This window comes from Sapajus apella, unplaced genomic scaffold (genome assembly GCF_009761245.1).
Source record: "Sapajus apella isolate SASKATOON/1434 unplaced genomic scaffold, GSC_monkey_1.0 scaffold1, whole genome shotgun sequence".
NCBI lineage: Eukaryota > Metazoa > Chordata > Mammalia > Primates > Cebidae > Sapajus > Sapajus apella.
In genome coordinates, this window is record NW_022436941.1 from 49,696,084 (window position 1) to 49,721,623 (window position 25,540).

Consider the following 25,540-nt stretch of genomic DNA (forward strand, 5'->3'; position numbering starts at 1 on the left):
GTGATAAAAAATCTTGTATGAAGTAATGAGTTTGTTATTTAACAAATTGATATCTCATAGAGCCCAAAGGTGACTACAAATGACTCAGTTAATTTTCAAACCAAAAGAAGTTAGATTACAATTTATTGACGCCCTTGACTCCTTGAGCCAGGGAAAGCATTTCCCGGGGACTGACTCTAGGTGGCTCACTTTCCTCACCTATAAACACAAAGGTTCAAGCAACACCCCCTCCCCTGGTTCCCGGTCCCCCAAGGGTTTCTCTCCAGTATTTTGCCTCTTCTGCAGCAGTCTAGAGTCTTCAGTATGAAAAGGGTAATAAGCATGCTGCAATTTTCTGAAATCGTGATGTCAACAGTGCTTTTGAGGTGTCCTTCCCCACCCTAAAGAAAATTCGAGATGCAGAGCAAGAAAACTATACAGGACAGCTCCCCTAAACATCCTCAGCCACGCCTCGGCCTCAGTGCGCCCCCAACAGTCTCTGCCAGCACCATGGACAAAGGCGTAGCCAGCAGGTCGACGGGGATCGCGGGCTCATTCCGCTGACTTGTCCAGCAGCTCTTTTCCGCGAGGAGTGAGGTGACCGAGGAGAAAGAAAGGAGTCAAGGGCGGGGCTGGGAATTGAACCCGCCCCCAGGCCCTGGCGGAGTCCCTGCGCTTGCGTGCGAGGCGTGGACCTGCGGTTGGACTCCCCTGTCCTCGGCTTGCCCTACGCCTCCTCCCCCGCCCCTTCCCACCTCCGCCCACTTGACGCGATGACGCACCGCAGGTTTGCGGACGTGGCGGCGGCGTACGGCTCGGAAGGCGGAGACGTTGGCGGCAGAGGCAGAGGCGGAGGCGGATCGGGTCAGCCAAAAGCCGATGCTAGGCTATGAACTTGCTCTGGACAGCGGCGGCGGCGGCTGAACTGATAGCAGTCTCCTCGCTACGTGCCCCCTGCTAACAGGACAGGTAAAGATGGTGGCAGGAGGTGAGGGTGGCCTGGTCCTGGCGGGCGGGGTTGGGCCCCAGCTGCGTTCTCACTGGAGAAGGCGCGGAGCCCTCGGCCACAGGTGTGGTGGGGGCAGCGGGGCGGCGCTCGGCCCGCGTGGAGGACACCCCCAAGGCAGGGAAGAACTTCCAGACCAGCCCCTCCAGGTCCCCTTGTCACACTGTCGGGGACACTGAGGCTCAGAGGAAGGATGCCTACCTGCTGGATAATCGGGGCAGCTCATTTCCCACCCAAACACTGCATTTCTCCCACAACTTTATGTTCGCATGAATCATTAGCTGACGACATCTTTTCATATCGTTCAAGTGTCATGCTGTGACAGAAGAATCTGAGACGTAATCCTCGCTGATAGCAGGGAAAGAAAAACTTGACGTGTGGAATATAGAGGGGAGGAAGTTAAGTTTTAAAAAACGAAATAGGCCCTGGCAGCGGATAAGGTGCCTTTGATTGTGTCCCGGTGCAGCTCTAGTTTGTGCCCTGTGACCCTCTTATTGCTCCCTGCTTAAAGAAGGTCAAGGCGAAAGTAGCCTTTCTACAGTACAAAGATGTTTGGGAAACCATTTTCAGTTACAGAGTGAGCTGATGAATGCTTTAACACTGTTTTGTGGCCTCTTGTAATCTAGCATGCAAGCTTGTTCCAGGTTTCTGAAGAGGGAGTTCTGCCTTTTTCCTGCACTAAGAGAATTAAGACAAGTGAATAGGATTGAGACAGATGACTTAAATATTATGTACTTTCTAATCTCTGAGTAGTTGAGTAGAGTGATTGCCTGGGTCAGTTTGTTCACTTCGGTTAGAGACACCGCCAGTTCTTGATCATTCAGAATACCCAGTTTTGTAATACGATAGTCAGCTGCCCCCGTTTCATTATAAAGGGGAGTGGAGGGATAGTGAGACAGGTGAAATTCTGACCTTTAAATTATTATTTAGAAATATATCGTGGAGAGAGGTTGATATAAATAAATATCTAAAATAGCTTTGGGGCATTGCTTAGTGATTTTCAGTTAGCTGTACTAAGCCAATTTTTGAAGTTGTAAGAACAAATTATTAGGGAGAAAGTGTCTGAAGGGACAACATAAGTAGGTCGGTATAGCCACATGTAAATTGCTGTATATTGAGTCTTAAATTTTTTGATTATGGATGCCTTTTGAGAATATGAAGTAATATTCTCCCCGGAAAAATATACCCATGTATAAAATTTGCCTGGAATCCACAGGATTCACAGACATTCCCTAGATTAAAGACACAATATTAAAAAAAAGACGAGGAGCTCGGCGTGGTGGCTCACGCCTGTTATCCCAGCACTTTGGGAGGCTGACGTGGGCAGATCATCAGGTCAGGAGTTCCAGACTAGTCTGGCCAACATGGTGAAACCCCATCTCTACTAAAAATAAAAAAATTAGCTGAGCATGGGGGTGGGTGCCTGCAATCACAGCTACTCTGGAGGCTGAGGCAGGAGAATCACTTGAATGCATGAGGCAGAGGTTGCAGTGACCCAAGGTCGCGCCATTGCACACCAGCCTGGGTGACGAGCGAGACTGCCATCTCAAAAAAAAAGAAAAAAGAAAAAAAAATGAGTGGAAATAAAACCATTATCCATGGAGGAAACAATGTGATCATGACTTCAAAACTGCCTTTGAGATATAAAATGTGATCATTTTCTTTAGTTTCATAGCTGTCAAGTTAGGAATCCTAGTTCTTGGTAATAAGTAATGTAGCACTTCAGGGAACAGTTGAAATAATCTACTTAACATATAGCTATTAGTTATCTGTGTTATCTTAATAGGAACTCGAGTTTTTAAAGCATTACAATATTGCCATTAGAAACTGGTTTTTAAGGGTTGGATTCAACTATATTAAATAGTTTCAAAACATTTTATGGTAAATACGTGCCTACATAGAGAGTACAGGTTGAGCTTTCCTTACCTGAAATGCTTGAGACCCGAAGTGTTTCAGATTTCTTTGGATTTTGGAATGTTTGCATATACATAATGAGATATATTGGGGATGGGACCCGTCTGAACACGAAATCTGTGTTTCATATTCACCTTATACACATAGCTGGAAGGTAATTTTATATAATTTGTGCACAAAAGTTTTTGTACCTGGAACCATAGCAGGCAAAGTGTCACTATTTCAGCCACACTTGTGGAAAATCTGTGGTGGTTTGGCATCACCAGCATTCCTAACTCTGAATTTATATGCTACTAATAGGCAATCATTTTGTTACACTTACGCGTAAGTACTTAACAGTAAAAAAATGCATCAACAGCATTCCTAACTCTGAATTTATATGCTACTAATAAGCAATCATTTTCTTACACTTACATGTAAGTACTTAACAGTAAAAAAAACAACAACAAAAAAAACTTTGACATACCATTAATACGGTGAAAAAAATAATGTGTTCAGGGTACCTAAGCACATTACCAGAATACCTGTACAGGTTTAGCATTCCTAATCTGAAATCTAAAATGTCAGGTGTGGAATTTTCCATTTGTGGCTTCATTTCACCCCTGTAATCCCAGCAGTTTGGGAGGCCAAGGCAGGTGGATCACCTGACGTTAAGAGCTCAAGACCAGCCTAGCCAACATGGTAAAATCCTGTATCTACTAAAAATATAAAAATTAGCCAGGCGTGGTGTTGGGCACCTGTAATCCCAGCTACTCGGTAGACTGAAGCAGGAGAATCACTTGAACCTGGGAGCCAGAGGTTGCAGTGAGCTGAGATTGCACCACTGCCCTCCAGCCTGGGTGACAGAGTGAGACTCCATCTCAAAAAATAAAAACCTTGAACCTAAACGTTTAAATAACTAAAACCGTTAAAACAAAAACAAAAGATTGTGTCCTGAATGTACGATGCATGCAAATCAGTTAGTTAGATCAGCTACATTCCAAAATTTTCTCTTTTTCTTTTTCCCCCTCCAGATTTTAACATTATGGCAGGGAGGCATCAGAATCGTAGTTTTCCTCTTCCAGGAGTTCAGTCGAGTGGTCAAGTACATGCATTCGGAAATTGTTCAGACAGTGATATGTTGGAGGAGGATGCTGAAGTGTATGAGCTTCGATCCAGAGGAAAAGAGAAAGTCCGAAGAAGTACATCAAGAGATAGACTTGATGACATTATCGTATTAACAAAAGATATACAAGAAGGAGATACATTAAATGCAATAGCTCTTCAGTACTGTTGTACGGTAAGTTTTAATGCAATCCAGATTAAATTATTTGTTTACCCATATTGAAATAAATTCCATGTCATTTTTTACCTTATTTATTCCTTTCTCCATTTTTTGCTCTTATTCTTCTTTGCATAGAAATCTGTGTCACATTTGTAGATGTTTACTTTTTAAAATTTTAAGCGAATACTTCAATTTCTGTGTATTTCCAAATCCACGAATTTCAGTGTTGAAAAACACTTAACTATTTTAACATCTTATTCAAATGGTAAGAAAATGTGGAAATATGTTGGGAAAAGCTTTTCTGTGCCCCAATTTCTTGAAATAATTACTTTAGCGTTTTCCTGTACCTTATTTTGTGCTCATAAGTATTTATTTATATGTACATACTTCGGGAGTTAGTCATCTGTTTTTAAAAGTGGTTTTATTATGCATATTATTCTGCAACTTGCATTTTTCATTATTTAGTGTATCATGGACACCCTTATGACCATCCCTCAAAGCCTTATCAAGCTAACTCATTATCTTAAATAGTTATATAATGTCCATATTATTGATGTTCCAATATTTTTAAGTCATTGCCCTATTAATTGATACTCAGGATTTTCTTGGTGTTTTACCTTGTGTGGCGAATATCATCACAACTATATCTTTAAATGGTGGTATTTTTATTTCTGTGGGATAAATCCCAAAAGTGGGATTGCTAGATAAGAAGAAAGGTGTTTTGTTTTTTTTTTTCCTTTTTTTGGAGATAGAGTCTCACTCTGTAGCCCAGGCTGGAGTGCAGTGACGCAGTCTTGGCTCACTTCACCCTCCGCCACCCAGGTCCGGGTTCAAGCAATTCTCCTGCCTCAGCCTCCCAAGTAGCTGGGATTACAGGCACGAGCCACCATGCCCAGCTAATTTTTCTTATTTTTTAGTAGAGATGGGGTTTCACCACGTTGGGCAGTCTGGTCTTGAATTCCTGACCTTGTGATCTGCCCGCCTTGACCTCCCAAAGCGCTGGGATTACAGGCGTGAGGCACCATGCCTGGCCGAAAGGTGTATTTTTAATTTTAATAGATACTGTACTTTATTTGGACCCATTTTCTATCTGTGTCATTATGTCCATCTTGAGGCCTTAGCAGTGTGTGTCTGTGTGTGTGTGTGTGTGTGTGTATTTTGTTTTGTTTTTTTGAGATGAAGTCTCACTCTGTCGTCCACGCTGGAGTGCAGTGGCGTGCTCTTGGTTCACTGCAACATTTGCCTCCCGGGTTCAAGCGATTCTCCTGCTTCAGTCTCCTGAGTAGCTGGGATTATAGGCGTGTGCCACCAGGCCCAGCTAGTTTTTGTATTTTTAGTAGAGATGAGGTTTCATGGTTTTTGGTTAGGCTGGTCTCGAACTTCTGACCTCGTGATCGACCCACCTCAGCTTCCCAAAGTGCTGGGATTACAGGTGTCAGCCACTGCGCCTGGCCAGCAGGATATTTTTATATCCTTCTAAGACCTCAAACTCATTGATATGGAAAATGGCTAGAACATTTGTTTTTGAACTTTTTGTTCTCATACTCCCAACAGAATTTTGAAATATATGTACTTTGTACCTGTACCTCCTTGCACATTTTTAAGCAAACTTCTTAAATTCTTCCTCATGACTTAAAATAGTTACAAAGGGTATAATTTTCAGAATGTTGTCAGTATTGACATTTAAAAATAAGACTTTTAGAGTGCTCTTTAAATGCATCCACAGAATTCTAAATACCACTTGGATTTGCTACCTGAAATCTGTATTTAACAAAAAAGTGTAAAGTGTGTGTATGTATGAGAGCTCTTTTATAATAGCATGAGATTTTATATCATTCCTTTTTCTCATTAATATTTTCATCTTCCTCCCAAATTTTTCGTGATATAAACTATTTTTATAATTGAAAAACCTTTTATTGACTACCTATAATACTTCTCTGCAATAGGACCACACATGTCTATAAGTTTATATTATATAAATATGTATATATATAAATTTATATTGCATTCTAAAAAAATTATGGTCATGAGGTTGTGTTTTTTCTACATTTGCAACTACTGCAATAATTCATATTTTTATTACAATTCACAATTCATCAAAACTATTACAAATTTTGATTTTAAAATTTAATAACATTTTATTAAAATGAATTTTTTGATGTGATTTAAGAGCTGGGTAGTTTTTTCCTCCTACCTTGCTCATGTATGGCAACACCAATTCCTGTCGTTATTAAATCAGAAAATACCTAAGTTTATTTCTAAATGCAAATAAACATGTGAGTTAATGTTTTGTAGAGAAATAAGACCATTGAGAAATAAATTACAGAATATGTCATAGAAGGTAGATAGTGGAATAAACTTTGAAATCAAAGACAAGGCTAAAAACATCAAGGTGCAGATCCAAGAGAAGAGTGTGATTCAGTAGTTTTATAAGAGAAAGACATTAGCTTTCTTTTAATGAACCTAAAAATTCTTTTAGGGAAATTTGACATACCATCTGAATAATTAAAAATAAGTCATATTTCTGGCTGGGTCCACTGGCTTACACCTGTAATCCCAGCACTTTGGGACGCTGAGGCAGGTGAATCACCTGTACTCTGGAGTTTGAGATCAACCTGGCCAACATTGTGAAACCCCATCTCTACTAAAAATACAAAAAAAATTAGCTAGGCGCGCTGGCACATTCCCATAATCCCAGCTACTCGGGAGTCTGAGGCAGGAGAATTGCTTGAACCTGGGAGGCGGAGGTTACAGTGAGCCGAGATCACACTACTGCACTCCAGCTTGGGCCACAGAGTGAGACTCCCATCTCAAAAATAAAAAGGTCATTTTTCCAGTGAGGTGCAAAGGAAATGTTTCAGTGGTGTCAAGATTTCAAGGAGGAAATATGGTAAACAACAAAGGGAATTTTCATAGGTATTTCAAAAATGAGTGGCACAGACTGTTTGGGATGAAGTGCTTTGAGACCCTGAGGAAAAGTTTGATCCATACAGTAAGAGAACACAATTGTAAAGTTTTAACAGGAGTGATACAGAATGGAAAAGTTTGATCTATACAGTAAGAGAACACAACTTAAGGATTTAATAGGAGTGATACAGAATAGCGGAGGGGCCTGCTGATGAATTGAAGGGAATCCAATAAAGAGATTACTGGAATAATAAAAATGATTGGGACTCAGACTAAAATTTTTGTGATAAGGATAGAAAAGAATTGTTTAAAAATGTATTGGGAAAAATCACAGGATATATCAGCTGATTGCTTATGTAAAATGAGAATGATGAAAGGGGCTTAGCTTAACATTAGAGGAGAGATGGCATTGGTCACTGTATTAGTCTGTGCTTGCATTGCTATAAAATACTTGAGACTGGGTAGTTTATAAGAAAAGAGATTTAACTGGCTCGTAGTTCTGCAGGTTATACAGAAAGCAGGCAGCATCTGCTTCTGGGGAGGCCTCAATTTTTACTCATGGTGGAAGGCAAAGCAAGAGCAGGCATTTTCACATGGCTGGAGCAGGAAGAACAGCAAGTGAGGGAGGAGGTTCCACACACTTTTAAACAACCAGATCTCACAAGAACTCAGGACAATATCAAGGGGGAAATCCATCCCCATGATCCAATCACCTGCCTAAGCCCCATCTGCAGCATTGGAGTTTACAAGATGAAATAAGATTTGAGTAGGGGGAGCCAAACCATATCAGCCACTATATTGGGAAAGGTGATAAACAGAATCAGTTAAGATAAGCAATGCTCCTTTTCGATGGTAGCATAAGCAACAGATAAAAATTATAAAAGGATTTATCATTTAAAAAATACCATAAGTAATTAGTGGTATATTCCACTTAGAAATAATCTTAAGAATTATTAAAAATATGTCAGTGATACAACTGATGAGAATAAAAAGTCCAAGGTTGGAATCTTGAATGCAACAAAGGAAGTTAGCATAGCATAGAAATCATTATAGGGATATTCACAGAGATAATTTAGGTAGATTCTAAACCTTGAAAACACTAATTCAAAAAAATATTAAGAGTACACAATACCAAGCAAAAGAGCATTTAAAGACAATGGGGTCAAACTTTGGGGTTTTCAGTGAATCTTCATTTACTATAAGACAAAACAGCGTGAAGGTAGTAAGATGATAAAACACCCTTTTGATTTACTCTTTCATCTTTAGTTATTGTTCAGCCCTTTCCTTCTAATCCTTCTACACATACACTCAAAGAGAATTTTTCCAGCTTGACTTCTTTTTGTCTTCATCATAGTTGATCACGAATCTACAGTTGATTCTGTTCACTACTCCCTCCTAAAGAATCCTCTTTGCTTGACCATCTTGACTTTTCAGGTTTCTGGTTTTCCTACCATTAACATTTAATAATAGCTAACTTTTATATAACATACTGTATATCACTGTTCTGAGTGTCCTACAAAATTTAAATCATTAATGCTCACTTCAACACTAAATGTAAGTAGTATTACTACTGCCATATTGCAGGTATGGAACCTAAATGGCAAAGAGGTTAAACAGCTTGCCCCAGGTGATACAGCTAGAAAGTATCACAGTCATGCTTCAAACTCCGTTATCCATGCTTTTAACCACTATTGTATATTCCCTTTCTGGCCATTCTTAATCTCCTTTGTGGATTTCTGTTACTCGGCATACCCATCAAATGTTGGTGTTCCTTAGGGATCTTCCTATTGCTTTTTTCTCCCAGCCTTGTTCTGGTGACTCTGTTTACTCTTTGACTTCAATTACCTTTTTTTTTTTTTTTTTTTTTTGAGACAGAGTCTTCCTCCATTGCCCAGGCTGGAGAGCAGTGGCACAGTCTTGGCTTACTGCCACCTCTGCCTCCTGGGTTCCAGTGATTCTCCTGCCTTCCCAAGTAGCTGAGACTCTAGACATGCACCACCATGTTTGGCTAATTTTTGTATTTTTAGTAGAGACAGGGTTTCACCATGTTGGCCAGACTGGTCTCGAATTTCTGACCTCAGGTTATCTACTTGCCTCAGACTCCCAAAGTGCTGGGATTACAGACATGAGCCACCATGCCCGGCCGACTTCAATTACATTTTTGCTGATAGTCCACAAATCCGTATCTGTAGCAGAGATCATTCTTGAGTTTCAGACATATATCTACAACTCTGTCCTGAACATCTTCCACTTGTATATCTTAAGCACCTCAAAGTCAGCATGTCTAAAATCTGCATTTATCCTCTTCTTACCCTCCATAGTATTCCATTTGTTCAGTGAATGCCATCATCCATCAAGCTGACCAAACCAGAAATCTAAGCTTCATACTAGACCCACTTTATCTCTCTGACATCAATCAGGTGATACATGATTAGGTCTTATATTAAAGCATTGATGGAAATGAATGGGACTAATAGATGGTGGGAGAGCCTGGCATACCAATTGGTAATTTGACAAACACTCCTCTTCCCCCGACACAATGGAATAGGACATACAGACAAATTATCTCACAGTGGATGGGATATATAAACAGGTGGAGGAATATATAATACATAGAGAAAAAGCTTATAAAAATGAGTAATCTTGAAAGTAGTTGAATAATGCATTTACACTGAGAAGTTTTGGGGGAAAATGGCTTCAGAAGTGAGGGGGATAAATTACCAATTTTTTGAATTCTAAGGTATATATGCTTTTCCATACATTTTAGCATCTTTAAAATTGGAATGGTGGCATCTTCAGTTTTTGGTGAAGCTTTTTTTTTTTTCCTTAGGGATACATAAAATAATGCTGCATCTTAGAGTTATGGCATCTTAATTTTGATAAAATATGGTGGTTTTAGTTGGATAGCATTTGTCTATATTCCATTTTTCAAACTGAAATAAACATAACTGCTCATAATCCTTCCTTCACAAATTGTTTCCAAGCATAAGGACTGTGGTGTTTATGCATGATGCACAAAGGGAAACAGCAAAGGATTCTAGAATCTACTTAAATTGCATCAACTAGTGTTACTAGTATATATGGGTGATAGTAAAAAGTAGTTGGTGATTTCCTAAGAGTGGTAGATCTAAAGTGGTGTAGAATTCTCATATACAAATAAAATTAAAATCTCTCCGAGTGTAACGTACTACTACTAATAATTGAATTCAACTTTTTTCACTTCCAAAATAACTGCGATGAATGAGTATTGCTACTTTTATTTTGACTTAGAATTCAGTTGTATGTTGCCTTTTTTCTTTCTTTTTTTTTTTACAGGTAGCAGATATCAAGAGAGTTAACAATCTCATCAGTGATCAAGACTTTTTTGCCCTTAGGTCTATCAAAATTCCAGTAAAAAAGTTCAGTTCCTTGACTGAAACACTTTGTCCTCCAAAAGGAAGACAGACTTCACGTCATTCATCTGTTCAATACTCTTCTGAACAACAGGAACTTTTGCCAGCTAATGATTCTCTTTCTTACAGTGACTCAGCTGGTAGCTTTTTAAAAGAAGTAGACCGAGACATAGAACAAATAGTAAAGTGTACAGACAATAAGAGAGAGAACCTCAATGAGGTAGTATCGGCCTTAACAGCACAACAGATACGTTTTGAACCTGATAACAAAAACACTCAACGTAAAGATCCCTATTATGGAGCAGACTGGGGAATAGGGTGGTGGACAGCTGTAGTGATAATGTTGATAGTAGGTATAATAACACCAGTGTTTTATTTATTGTATTATGAAATTTTAGCTAAAGTGGATGTTAGTCATCATTCAACAGTGGATTCTTCACATTTACATTCAAAAATCACACCACCATCACAGCAGAGAGATATGGAAAATGGAATTGCTCCAACTAAAGGAATACACTTTGGCCAACAAGATGATCATAAACTGTATAGTCAAGATTCTCAGTCACCTGCTGCTCAACGTGAAACATAGCAATTAGCTCATAATCAAATGTTAGTGATCACGTGCATCTGGAATGTGGTGAATCAGTTATATCCAATAATCGCTTCAAAGGCAGAATTTAGAGAGATTGAGGATGCTTTTGTTTTTAACAAAAGGGTTTTGTTTTTAACCCCTTAATTTTGTTTTTAACAAAATTTTCATACTTTGAAAACTTTTGAGCAACTAGTTGTTCATGTTAAGAGCAGTTGATCCATAAATCTGGTGTGTCAATGTTTCAAGCACAAGTGAATTTAAACGTGTGTTTAGGAAGTTCTTAACTTGTAAGATGTATCATTTTTCTTAAAATGTATGCTTAAATTTTATTTTTTTAGTAATTTTTTAAAAGCTTATTCATGTTAAATTTATGATGCAGAATGATAGCATTAGGTGACTGCAATTGAAAAAAATTTACTACTTTGAACCCCCAAAATATTCAGTTGCAAGAATGTTTGATTCTAAAAGTATTCATGGTAGCATACCTAACACACCACTTTGAAACTTTTAAAAAATACACTTAGCACATGTGCTGTGAAAGCATATGTACAAAGAGAAAGGGGAAGGTAAATTATAATTCCTACAACAGAGGCCAAGAAATGAAATATTTTAAAGACCCCCAAAATAACATGTTATGGTTGGGAAGTCAGCAAAACACTGGACTAGGCGAATACCTAACAGTAATTTTTGTCTTAAGAATGCTTTCTCCAGGACAGACCCTTTAACCTCACCTCTGTGCATCTGTTTTTAAAGTGATTATATTTGCCTCTGATATCTGAAAGCACTTTTATAGTTTTGATGATGAAAAATACATTAAACATATACCTATTGCCATTATTTAGGAAATAATTTCTTACATACTGTGATAAATCATTGCTGTTACATATAGTAACATGCCTTAATTACATTTAATGCCTTACTGTTTTTTTAAGTAAATAGAATTAAAATTAAGCATTATTTCAGATGGTCCAATAAGATTTGTTACATAGGCTATACAAATTTGTCTCCACTTTGACCATCGAAGCACAAATAATTGGGTCAAAACTGCCTCTGAGGTCTGTTGAAGAAAATGGCTCATTAAGCAAAAACGAGTAAAGTTATTTTGTATTAGCAGTGACCAACAAATTATTTAGTAATCCCTTAACCTCTGTTTTTCAGAGAGAAAATATCCAATTTATACTTTTTACCTGAACAATATATATAGCATCAAATTGGGAAACAAAGGCCAAAGGTGTATAGATTGCTTGAAAGGGCATGATATGCCTCTTTTTAAGATCTGTTGAGTCAGCTACAGTCTGGCTAAGTAAGAAGCATTTGCATACTGATTCCATCATTTAATCTTTAAAAGTATGTGTTTTAAAAATGTAACCAGAATGATTCTTCAATAGAAAGGAGATTTGGTGGAGTCTGGATTGCCTGTTTTGTATATAATAAAGTATATACTTAAGATATATAATACCACCTCATTTTCTGGGCATTATTTCCTAATTGTTGATGTTTCAAGCTTTTGATCAGTCATTTTATATATTTCAAATTTCAATCTTGATACAAAGTAGCATGAATAAATAAATATTCATGGCAAATAGAGTTTTATATACTTTCAGGAAAAGAAGAGTCAAACATTAAAGCCCTTGCAGATATTAGAGGACCTTAGACAATTACCAAAAAGTATTTAATAGGGAAGTTGCAAATTGATTCTTTTGGTAAATTAATCATTTAAAAAATTGTTTTAATGTGCCTTCAGCATCTTGAAGAGTGTGATATAATTTATGCTCAGTGTTAACTGGCCAGTTTACATTGTATTTATTAAGCCTGCTGAAAAATGAGGTTTTAAGGAAGAATATGCAGATTATTTTAGGGTAAACAGGCCAGGTGTCATTTGAAGAACTTTGTTTACATCAAATTGATGAAATTATAGTCTGATTCCTTTTTTGCTAGTTGTACTTTGAAATTGTTATGAGTTTGATTTCCAAAATACATAATTTATTTTTAAAAAAGGAATAAGGTGTGCTGTGTACTTGTTGATTAAAAATCATTTGTCTTGCAGAGTATCCTTTTCGAAGGAAATATACATCCTTATAACACAATCAGACAGGTTTTTTCTATATTTAAATTATATTTTTTACTTAATTGAATATAATTTGAATTACATGTAATTCTATATAAAGGTTACATATTGAATTATGGTTCTAAGGTTTTGAAAAGAAAATAATTTTCCAAGCATTGAATACATTTGGAATAATTTTAGTTTCTAAAAAGTACTAATGTAAGTTGGTATCAAATGCACATTACCTTGTATAACTAATTGACAAGCACAGTTATTGTTTAACATTGTGGATTTTGTGTTGACACCCTTATTTGAATTTGCAGCTTTACATGTGTGTCTGTGTGTGTGCCTACGTGCACAGATGCACTTGTATGCAGTGTAAAAGTAACAACAGAATCATTGCATTTGGTTCACTAAAATTTGGGAGTTGGCAAATAAAGAAAAAGCTGATCGTTTTATGAAGTCTGCGTTAAAATAAAGTTATGGAGTTCATGTTTTCAAAGATATGTTAAAATGGTTACAGACTCTGCTGGCCACATTAAAAATTAGAAGACTCATGTTAAATTATTTTCTCCAAAGGACTTATTTACATCTTTTCTTTTTCTGGGTTCTACCTGCTTGTTTCAGTGTCCTGAAGAGTTCTTTAAATGAACCACTACTTAGTTCTTTTTTAAAGTATCTACTTCTAAAATTACCTAGTTGGAAATATGAAGGATACAGTTAGTTTTGGAAATATGAGTAAAGGATCCAGTCAGTGTTACACGGTAAAGGTGGAGTTTTTTAAAGTCTTTATTTAAATGGTGCACTGATGGGATTCATTCTTAATTTGAGTTACAAAAATGTTGCTCAGGTAATCAGTATTTTCTTCCACGTATGTGCATATTGCACTGTTAGATCATGGAAATATCTGAAAGCTTTAATTTTTATGTATGCAAAATCTATAAATCTTTTGTATAATATATTTTATACAAATGTAACTGTAGAACATGTTAGCATGTACATCTATAAAACCAGTTTTTAAAGTTTCTTGCCCCTTATTTTTCATATTTTGAAAGATCTGCAACATGTAATAAAGTTTCTATTACTCAATCTGGAATGGAAGCCAGTGAATTTAATTGAATAAAGCAAACGTTTTCTCCTCCACTTTCAAACTATCTAATATAGGGATATTATGTAAGATATAACAGATTGACAGAGGTTTACCAATTCAGATTTCCCACTTGCTACAGTGAAGCAAAATACCCTGGATTATTTGTAAGACATAGATAAAACATTTTAAATGAATGTTCTTTGGGGGATTTTCCTCAGGGTAAGATCTGGTAACATGTGGTCCAGGAATTGCTATGAAGTTGTAGATCAGTCATTATCTACAGATTATAACCTGCTCTATTTATACATAAATTTTAATTTATTATGAAACAAAAAACTCCAACAATACTGTTTAAAAGATTATTAGCAGAAAAATTGAGAAGGTTCTTTGGAGCTTTTATTTATTTAATGGAGGAATTTGTATAATCCCTATGGTTTTCGATTTTAAAATGCATCTTGACATTAAAATTATGTTTTTAATAAAATGGAAATTTTTACTACAGAGGTTTTGTTTTTAATTTTGTTTTTGAGACAGGGTCTGGGTCTGTTGCCCAGGCTGGAGTGCAGTGGCATGATGGTTCACTACAGCCTTGAACTCCTGGGGCCAACTGATCCTCCCAGCTCAGCCTCCCGAGTAGCTGGGACTACAGGCACATGCCACCACACGGGCTTGAGATTTTAACCATGTAAAAGCAAAGCCATTGACACTGGACATGTGAAGGTAGTGAAGTGGATTTAACAAGAATCTGAATGTCTTAACATTCTCTGGTATCCAGTATAAGTCGGCCCAAGTTCAAATGATCACACTAAATTATATTGCCTGCCAAATCTCTTAAGTTTGTTATCACAAATTTGTGTGTGTGTATGTGTCTCGATTACCACCTTGGCTCACTGAAGCCTCAAACTCCTGGGCTCAAGCAGTCCTCCCACCTCAGCCTCCTGAGTAGCTGGGACCATAGGCACAGACCAGCATGCCCAGTTCACAGCCTTTTTAAATAATCATTACCCAGAGTTTTGTTGTTTGTGGTGATAGTTTATTCAAGAATATTTGTAATAGGCATCCCTGCTCAATAGACAGTTGCTAGGTAAGATCTGTATTAACAAATTAGTTTTCTTTACCAAATATACATTTAAATAAGTTCAAAATAAAACATCTTACTATAAAACAAAGGAACACAATTTTGGAAGAATATGTAAACAAATACAGAAAAATAAACATTATAGTAACCAAACAGTTTTGCTCATGATAGCAATTTTAAAGACACTTCAACAACTACTTTTATTTAAGAGGCTATCTCTGCAAAATAAAATTCACTTTCCTATGGAATAATTTCACAGTCTCAGATTTTAAACCAGGAAAATGAGATTCATGCTGGTAAAGCAACCTGCAAATCCTGCTTGTTGTCACAATTAACTTTAACATTGTACAAGGAAGGCTCTTAAAGGGGATAGCTGGTGACCCAAGGGGCTACCCTGCTATCTGCAAGACTAAAATTGTCATGACAAATTCAAAGCTAAAAAAAGAAATGACCTTCAGTGTATTTGCCTGGTTCAAGTGGTTATATGCAGATTTATAATAAGTAGGTAAACAGAACAATATTGATAAGATTTCTGAGAACTAAATAGTATTTAGTTCTGGTACTAAGGTGGTGAGAGAATAAAACACCTGTGTTAATTATCAACCCCAAATGACAACTTTATATGTGGTCTCTATTCTAAGGCTTATTTTATTCACGTATTCCATTTATTATCTTAAATTTGTTTTACAATTTCCTTTAAACAAGAAATAATTCACAAATGGTTAATACAGCACTAAACTAATAATATAGGTACTCACACCCACCTTGAATTATTTAAGAAAGTATTGCCATTGAAAGTGATCTTTAGGCCGGGCGCGGTGGCTCACGCCTGTAATCCCAGCACTTTGGGAGGCCGAGGCGGGTGGATCACGAGGTCAAGAGATCGAGACCATCCTGGTCAACACGGTGAAACCCCGTCTCTACTAAAAATACAAAAAATTAGCTGGGCATGGTGGCGCACATCTGTAGTCCCAGCTACTCGGGAAGCTGAGGCAGGAGAATTGCTTGAACCCAGGAGGTGGAGGTTGCAGTGAGCCGGGATCACGCCATTGCACTCCAGCCTGGGTAACAAGCAAAACTCTGTCTCCCAAAAAAAAAAAAAAAAAAGAAAGTGATCTTTTTCCTGAGAAACTCATGTTGCAAAATGGTACAAGACAATACACATTTTCTCCAATTTTTTGTATGAATACAAGATAGGAAAATCAAATTATATTTTGTGAGGAAAACATGTTTCTCAAAATTGTGTTTTCAGATACTTCCCAAACTATAAATTTTTAGAGGGTGAGAACCAAATGTAAATTAAGAAGTCATCTTTAAAGAGAATAAATACATATAGTGAATTTTGGTTAGTGTTTAAACAACTTTTATAGGAAATTGTGTACAAGTGGAGAAACTAAGGCACACAAACAACCACGCTCAGTTTCAAGGTTGAGTTTAATAGTACAGGTAGAAATAGAATCTAGGGATCAGATTCTCACATTTCAGGTTAATGATATCTTCCCAAAGGGGAAAAATAATTTCTTTTGGTAGATAACATTGATAAATCATTTTTCAAATATATAATATGAATTTCCTTGAAAATCTTTGGCATTTGTGAGAGTCTTTGTAGGCTAAGGTTTTTAGGCATTTTTTTCCCCAAAAATATATAAAGTTGGGGGAGCTAGCTTTAAAGTTAAACAAAAAAATTAATCTTAATTTCAAAATGACCTGAGTTCATTTTGCATTTATATAAATCAAATGTACAACTTGAGTACTCTGAAACATAAAAGGCCACCATACTTCAGAGTTTACACATATGCATTCTACAGTGATATTTATATGACCAGAACTTATTTCACACTTACATAAAGGATAAAATAAAATGTCTTAGTCAAGTTTTTCATAAGGCCAACTATTTGAAGATGTCCAAGTTATTACAGTGGGATGATTAATTTATATATCATATAGTATCAAGTGAGTCCCAAATTCAAGTATTTATAATATTCACCCCATGTGAAAGTTTCTTTGTACTGGCTAAGATGTGAGCTGTGAACTTGATATTGCTCAGTTTGGTATTTTTCTCTGTGTGTATGTTTTCCATCACAAAACCTCTATCTCACAATTCTGCACTTGTAAGAGCTCAGGTTTATGTAGTCAAAATGCAGTAGTGTATGTAACATACTGTGTAAAAGTAAAAGCTAAAATTCTTTTCAAGTTTCTTTGTTTTTAAAGTGCTCCATGTGCTGTTATCTCAACTTTCAGGTTATAGAAATTCATTATGACTAGCAATAGTTCTATAAAAGATCAGCAGTTAAGCAAGAATGATTTCAAGTACGTATACACAGATTAAGAGAGCATAAATTCTTTAGGCACATTCATATTCAAATATCAAAAAATCCACGAGAGTATAGTACATAAGAGAGATGGCAGAGGTGTTTAGAAGGAATGTCAGAGTGTCAGGGACTAATTTGTAAGGTAACTAGTATGTAAACTCAAAGTGGTTCTGCATATTTTGGTAACAAATATTTGTCCAAAAAAACAAAAACATAAATACTTATACCTTATCAGAAATAAAATACAAAACAAGTCTGTCCAAATGTTCAGAAGCTGCATCATAAAAATATTTTTTGAAAAATTTCATGCCTAATAGGTTGCTTCATCCATGTTGTCATCACTGTCTGCGCCAAAGTCATCTCCATCATCAAAGTATGAATTAATGTAGTCATTTTCCTAAGTGAAATGATATATTCCTTTGTAAACATTATAATGAATGAGTAGCAAGAAAATACATCATGCTTAAAAGTCTCTGCTTTTATCTGCTTCAAAAACACAACAGTTTTCACTCGTGTTTACCTGTGCCGCTTTCTTCCTTAAGACCACCACCTCCTACCCTTCTCAGGCTAAGAGAACATGAAGCGTTGCACATACCATCTTAATAGGATAAAATAGCTACTAACACATTACAGCTTACTAGGATGATACATAGTTTAGTTAGCTAAACCACTAAACACTTACCCTACAAAATGCAGACACTCAAGAAACAAAGCCCGTTTACATTAACATCCATTAGACTACACCAGTACTGAGATTTTTATTCACAAAGCATAACTAAGCATAAGCCAGAGAGACTTTTGCTTCCCCTCGTCCCCCCAAAAAAAGGCCTCATGATACCAAAGCAAATCTAAAAGATGCCTATATTAAGATGCCTATATTATATTCTATCCAAGGCTTCTTAATTTCTTTTTCTTGTGGCTGAATAAGACTATCATCCATGTAAATAACTCAGAAAATATCTGTGCTTTCTACCAAAAATTCAAAATCTCACTTTCTTATTTATTTTTCTGGGCCTCCAGTATCTTGCAATAAAAAATCCATTTTCGGTATAAATTAAGCCTAAGAGTTATTAATCAGTTGCAATGTATGGATTGTATTTGGATTCTGTTTGAAACAAACAAAAAAACTTTTTGAGACAACCAAGAAAATTCAATACTGGCCTGATAGTTGACGAAATTAAGGAACTATATTTCTTATAATTTATAATGTATAGGGTGTTATAATGATACTGTGACGTTGTTAAAGAGCCCTTATTTTTGGATCCATACTGAAATATTCGTGGATAAAATGACATTATGCCTAGGATTTTCTTTATAATCCAAGGCACATGGGGCATGGGAAATAGGGTGGGTGAACAGGGAGGGACTGGGTAGATGAATGAGTGGTTGAAAGATTAGCGATGAGTTGATCATTGTTAAAGCTGAGTGATAAGACCATGTGGCTGTTTCTTTTACTAGTTACTACATTTTTGCACTTGATTGAGATCTGCTTTAATAAGAGATTAATCTCTACATCTCTACTATCTATAGTAAGAAATACAGATTATTCTCAAAAGATAGTCTCCTATCAATTTTATTATTTTTCCAAATATTTTTTTCTTAGTATCTGGATAGTGGGATTTTTCATATATTTACATAATGCAAGAAAGGTAACATGCGTTATTTAGATAGTATTTCATTACCTTTTCTTTCCCAGATACTGTAAGTTTCTGCATCCAGCTAATAAGACCATTCCCATCTCCAGAAAGTTGGCCTGGCTCTTCTGGACCAAAAAATTTGGCAATACCTAGAAACCTGGCTGACGCCTGGGGCCTGTGTACCAGGGAATGGTGGCATGGTTGAGTTCAAATGAGGTCACCTTGTAAAGGAGGTATTTGGCAAGAACACTTGTGTGGAAATAAAAGCCGATTTGTATATAAAGAGGAGATGAATAAGGAAGGGATACTCTAGTATTCCAAATCAAGCATATGTCACTTTTGTTTTAGACATGAGTACCTTTTCCAAGTTCTGTTTAAGTGATTCAAATTAGGTAATTGTGATGTTAGTAATCTTGATACAGGTAAAAAGTAGTGAAACCTATAAAGTATAGTTTCAGTAGTGAAACTGACAGCTTAAATGGCTTCTAGGCTCTCATTTGAGCCCTTGTATTTTTCTTCAATTACAACATTCAAAAGATCGAAGAAGTAAAAGTCTTTATTTCCTTGATTTTACTAATAGGCATTACACAGATAATTTGCCCCATTTTATTCTTCAAAAGAAAATGCTCATCAAATCCTCAATACATTGGGTAAATTAATTACCACAAATTTTAGTTAATAATTGCCAAAAGGAGCAGAGAGAAATAATTTTAAATGTAGAAAGTTATTAAAGAATATCTCCTTTCCATACCTCACTCAGCTATACACACAGAACACACATTTCTCTATTAAAGTAGGGAGGTTTTGTGGTTATTTTTTTGTTTTTGTTTTAAATGAAATGTTATAATAAACCCACTGGTGTTGTTTAATATTCTGCTAAGGCTCAATGAAGAATTCTAAAACTACTAGAATCCCATTGTTGGTTGTTTTTGTTAGAGGAGATCTTAATTTAAACATAGATATGGTTTTGACTCAACTCAATGCCAGCAGACATTGTCAACAGAGCACTGCAAATGCCAGTGTTGTCCAGAACATTGGCCATACAAACTAGAACCTATAGCACCACCACCCTGCTACGCCCATGGCAGTTTGACAACCAAATGTATCTCCAGACACTACCAAATATCCCTTCAAAGGTATTGAAAACCTCTGGTTTACAGCAACAAGCTTTCAAATATGACCCAACCTTGGCTCTTCCATTCAAATCAACTGAGCTTTCTAAAATATAAGTATGATTACACCATTCCACTATTTAAAACCCCTCAATACTTCCCACAGTGCTCAGGATAGAAATTCCTCAGCTTAACATTCAAAGTCCTAATGACCTGCTCATCTCTCCAGCTTCATCTCTCAACATAAGCCCACTTACACCCTCTAGTCCAGCCATACTGATTTATCTGGTCAGTTAAATCAAGATGCTACAGTCTTATCACCTGCAAGCCTCTCTCCATGTTCTCTTTTCTACCTGCCAAGTGTCCCCTCCATTCCATGTTCCTATCTCAATGTGATTAGCTCTTCAGAGCTCCTAAATTGTCTTCTTTGCAATATCATTTTGATATTCCTAAAATAGACTTTGGAGTGCCCACAGCATCTCTTATGTGCCGCTATAGCATCCTGTACTATTATATCATAGCATTAGTCACTGTATTTTAACTGTCACCTTTCTTGTCTCTCTAGTAATTTCCCTGAGAGGAGAACTGTATCTTATCTTCATATTCCCCTTTCCTAGTACAATTCCAAGCATATACTGAGTGTACACTTACTATAGGTTGAATGAAAAAGAACTGAGGAGTCATACATTTACACAGGGTAACTATGGGGAAGGATGCAATCAATCAGAGAGATTATAGTGAGAAAAAGAAGCCCAAGGGAAGAACCCTGAAGAATACTGACATTTAAAGATTAGAAAGAGAAGAATTCAAGAGACCACAAAAATGTACCAGAAATAGGAGAAAAACAAGGAGCATTATGTAACAAAAATGAAGGGAAACAGCCATGTTTGTCTGACTTGGCAATTAGCACAATGCCTGGCATATAGAAGATGCATATAATTGCCATAAAGTGTTGGATTTAAATAAAGGAAATTACATACATATATATATATATATGCAATTACTATATAGGAAATTGCTCTCTCTCTCTCTATATATATATATATATATATATTTGTTTGTTTGTTTGTTTGTTTGTTTGTTTGTTTGTTTTTGTTTGAGATGTAGTCTCACTCAGTCACCCAGGCTGGAGTGCAGTGTGGCATGATCTTGGTTCATTGCAACCTCCGCCTCCTGGGTTCAAGGGATTCTTCTACCTCAGCCTCCCCAGTAACTGGGATTACAGGTGCCTGCCGTCACACCTGGCTAATTTTTGCATTTTTAGTAGAGACAGGGTTTCACCATGTTGGCCAGGCTGTTCTCGAACTCCTGACCTCGTGATCCACCTGCCTGAGCCTCCCAAAGTGCTAGGATTACAGTGTGAACCACTGTGCCCGGCCAGGAAACAATATTTTAATAATAGAGGTGTTAGAAGTGTTAAATGCTGCAGAAAAGCTAAGTAACATCAAGGCTAAAATTTGTCTATGGTGAGCATGGTAGCAATAGTTTCTTTCTTTAAGCTATTTCTATTTGTCAAAAGCAATAATTTGAATAGCATGGAGGTGAAACTAAGATCGAAAAGAGCTAATGGTGGGGGGGGAAATGAGTAAGTGATGACAGCTAAAGAAGCTTGCAAAGAGACAGCATGAGGGAGAATGAGGACAACATATTTTGCAATGGGAAATGAACACGTTTTAATCCATGAATGTAAGAGACGGGCAGAAAAAGAGGTTAAAAATATGGAAAGGGAAATGACCTGAGAACTATGGTTCCAAAAAAGTATAGGATCGCTAGACCGAAATAGGGTAAAGCGGATTTCTTCCTCTGATAAAAAAGAAAAAAAAAAGAAAAGAGGAGAAGGAGGAGAGAAGATAATGAGTTTGATAGCAGAGGACATGAAATTAATAGTTTCCTCTTGATGACTTCATTTGCTGTATGAAGGTAATATCACCTGCTAAGAGTGAAAGAAAAGGTAGCAAACAAGAGAAAATAAGATGATCTAAAATAATTGCTGTAGAGAGCTGACTTAAAAAGAGAATAGAAACATGTTAGCCAGCAAAATGGGGCTAGCGTTTTTTGAGGGGCATCAATTTCTGTGATTGCCAAGAAGTGCTCAATAGGTCAGCTTTGAAGGGGAGAAGAGGTAGAGTAGAAATGATCAAAGCTGGGTTTGGTCTAGAGTGTGCACTGGGAGGACAAGAGACAAGAATAATGGCAAAAAACAGGATGAAAGATGAGCAAAGGTCTGAGTTTCTTAGAAAAGAAAATTAAAACAGAGAACCAATAAATGGGAAAGAGATGATCAGAATTACTGACCATCTCAATCATGTCAGACAGCAATGGAAATAAAAGCATGAATGATCTGAAAAGAAAACTGGTAACAAATGTGATATACCACAAACGTGATATATTTCATTTTAAAATGTTTAGACTTAAAATTTACCTGAAATAATAGACAGAATATTCAGGAAAATTGTGGGGAAAAAAAGGTAGCAGGGAAGACATACCCTATGAATATTAACAATCAGAAGCTTCTACTAATTGGAACAGCTTAGTGTTGGTTCAAAATAGATCAGTGGAACAGAGAACAGAAGTAGAAGTGGGAATGTAATAGCTGATACAGGAAGAATTTCAAAATCAATGAGGAAAGCAAATTATTTCAGAAATGAGGTTAGCAGCTGGCTAACCACTTGGAAACATAAAAAATGTATTCATATTTCTCTGTTTATACCAATATAAATTTCAAAAGAATATCAAATTTAACGCAAAATAAATACAGTAAAGATTTCATAGTTGGAACAGTTTTAGGAGAAGCAAAATTTCAGAATATGGTGTAAGAGGCTGAAATGGAATGGAAGAGAAAGGTCACCAGAATGGATTCTCTGACTAGGATTACTGTCTGAGGTGTCTACAAAGTCCCGAAGAGGCGGTGGTCTGCAAAGTTACCCTGCTCAAAAATACCTGACTGGCTCCAGCTAATTCTAAATGTACTACGCGCATTTCATTCTAAAACTTAGACATCACAAATCCAAAACACAGAGTCCTGACTCAGCCAGATACCTGAGGTTAAACTGTCAATCTTCTCTGATAGTAGTGTTCACATGCACTTTGGAATTTGAAACACATTGCAGGGATTCTCCTTGAGACATATGTGGTTAAGCCCTCCATTACCTGAATTGCTGAGTTAAATATGTTGTTAAATCTTAATTGCAGTAATCTGATCAATTTCCTTATCTTGTAGATTTATACTTACAAAATTGCCAATCAAGTTATTTTTATCTCCTATATTCAATTTGACATCATTATAATTTCAATGCTATAATAGTTCTCTCGACAGCAAGGAATCAATGCCATTGATAATAATATACCTCTGTTTCCCATCATCTTGGTTTGTTTGTTGACTTTAATACATACTATATCTGATTCTTTGTTAGATAAGCTTATTAATTTTGCCACCATCCCCAAATGAACCATTACCTCTTCTTGGTCTTCTTCATCATATTCTTCCTGTTCTGCAGCATCATCGTCGTCGTCATCCTCGCCTTCTTTACTTTTCTCTTTGCTTCCTTCTTTCTCTTCATTTTCCTCATCTGATTTTTCACCATCACCTCTCTTTTCCAATTCCTGGTATAAGTGAGTTTCATTAATTTGTATGGAAACCACTAGAATGCTGACTTCCCTGCTTAGCCTTAAGAGAACAGTTTTCTATTACACATTATTCCAATCCCATCTTATCACCACCTACAGACCACCACCTACCTAGAAAACTAGGAGTCAACTCAAGAAAGAAGGAATTCACTGTCTCATCACTAAATCAGCATTTTCTTTGATTTTGTTACTTAATAACTGGGTTTCAGATTAATACTGGGCTTATCAGCTCTAATGCATAATGTTTTATTTTTATAATTTCTCTCCTACCTCTCCTTTGTTTTTTGTTTTTATTTTTTGAGACAAAGTCTTGCTGTGTTGCCCAGATGGAGTATAGTGGCAAAATCTTGGCACATACTCCTGGGTTCAAGTGATTCTCCTACCTCAGCTTCCTGAGTAGCTGGAACTACAGGTGCACAATACCATATCTGGCTAATTTTTTGTAATTTTAGTAAAGGCGGGGTTTCTCCATGTTGGCCAGGCTGGGTTTGAACTCCTTGTCTCAAGAGATCTGCCCGCCTTGGCCTCCCAAAGTGCTGGGATTACAGGCGTGAGCCACGGCACCTGGCCATCTATCCTACCTCCTTCTAAAATATTTGAGGTGACTTAGTTTATGGACAACTTTTAGAATGTTATTTTATTTTCCTTCTAACAGAAAAGGAGAAAAAAATAAGGTAATAGTAATATTTCAAAACGTCTATGTTTCACTTTATACATGAGATCATTTAATACTCTTATTATAATATCAAGTTATCCTGGGTTGGATTACCCTAGTTGCAGATTATCTGTGTCTTCAACTCTTTTCTCTCTCATTATTTACATTATTTTCCAGGAATTTTTGTTTCTTAAAATATCTGGCAGATCGAGAAGAAACAGAAATTGAAACTCAAATCACAGTCAATACTAGCAATTTTTAGAAATTCTAAAAAAGAAGGCAAAAGAGAGATGCAGAGTTAGGAAAGCTCTGATTCCATGAGAGTTCCACTTAACCACAAGTGGAACCATCAGGGAATAGTACACAAAATTAACTTTACATCTTTGTATTTCTATTATGACTACCAACAATTTTCTTTCATTTAATAAAAAGTGACCTATTTTCATTACTGTCACTATCTGTTCACTAAATTGTACTGTTTAATGTACATGTGATAGAATTTCACAAGTTTTTCAGGAGTCAGTAATTTCACGTATTACTACTCATTATTAAGGCATAAGTCACCTCAGCTAAAATGTGATTATTCCTAAGCAGAAATAATCTGCAAACACTCCGTCTCCATTATAAGATACTTGCTTTGTAGAGGGAGAAAACAGGTCTTATATCTGAAGTGACTACAACTTAGCTATTCCTTTACTGGTTCTTAAATGTTTATCTTTAAAAATCCTTGTAATTACATTCAAATTTGAATTTAAGGAAATCAAAGACAATAGAGAGAATACCTGACTACCTTAGATAGGCTCAATTTCTAATCAAAATTCAAACACCACCTTTCCTGTCTGCTTAACCCACTCAGGCAGAACAAATAAGACCAAGGTAACAGACATAAGATGATTTATCTTGATAATGACTCATATGTTGTCTTATA

The 25,540-nt window shown here is 36.5% G+C and overlaps 2 protein-coding genes and 1 long non-coding RNA gene across 6 annotated transcripts in view; 2 read left to right on the forward strand and 1 right to left on the reverse strand.

Moving 5' to 3' along the window:
- Positions 1-755: 755 nt before the first annotated feature.
- LYSMD3 (LysM domain containing 3) lies at positions 756-11,176 on the forward strand. Of its 3 annotated transcripts, XM_032276339.1 has the most exons (4): positions 756-948; positions 1,612-1,681; positions 3,913-4,178; positions 10,386-11,176. In XM_032276339.1, the coding sequence occupies exons 3-4, from the start codon at positions 3,924-3,926 to the stop codon at positions 11,049-11,051; spliced, it is 921 nt and encodes a 306-aa protein (XP_032132230.1). In that variant the 5' UTR covers positions 756-948; positions 1,612-1,681; positions 3,913-3,923; the 3' UTR covers positions 11,052-11,176. The 3 variants fall into 3 exon arrangements, with proteins under 3 accessions (XP_032132230.1, XP_032132224.1, XP_032132240.1); XM_032276333.1 differs by lacking the exon at positions 1,612-1,681 and having other exon boundaries at positions 757-948; XM_032276349.1 differs by lacking the exon at positions 756-948 and having other exon boundaries at positions 981-1,681.
- Positions 11,177-11,217: 41 nt separating this feature from the next.
- On the forward strand, positions 11,218-14,197 carry LOC116550356. The gene is made up of 2 exons (XR_004268357.1): positions 11,218-14,052; positions 14,085-14,197. It is a non-coding gene; the product is annotated as an uncharacterized LOC116550356 (long non-coding RNA).
- A 2,488-nt stretch (positions 14,198-16,685) lies between these two features.
- The window catches only part of POLR3G (RNA polymerase III subunit G), a 37,346-nt gene continuing 28,491 nt past the window's right edge, over positions 16,686-25,540 (reverse strand). For both annotated transcript variants that reach the window (XM_032276389.1, XM_032276378.1), the window contains exons 7-8: positions 23,787-23,933; positions 16,686-17,978 (exon numbers count right to left, since the gene is read on the reverse strand). In XM_032276389.1, the coding sequence (XP_032132280.1) occupies positions 17,892-17,978; positions 23,787-23,933 (234 nt within the window). In that variant the 3' untranslated portion in view covers positions 16,686-17,891. The remainder of the gene's footprint in view (positions 17,979-23,786; positions 23,934-25,540) is intronic.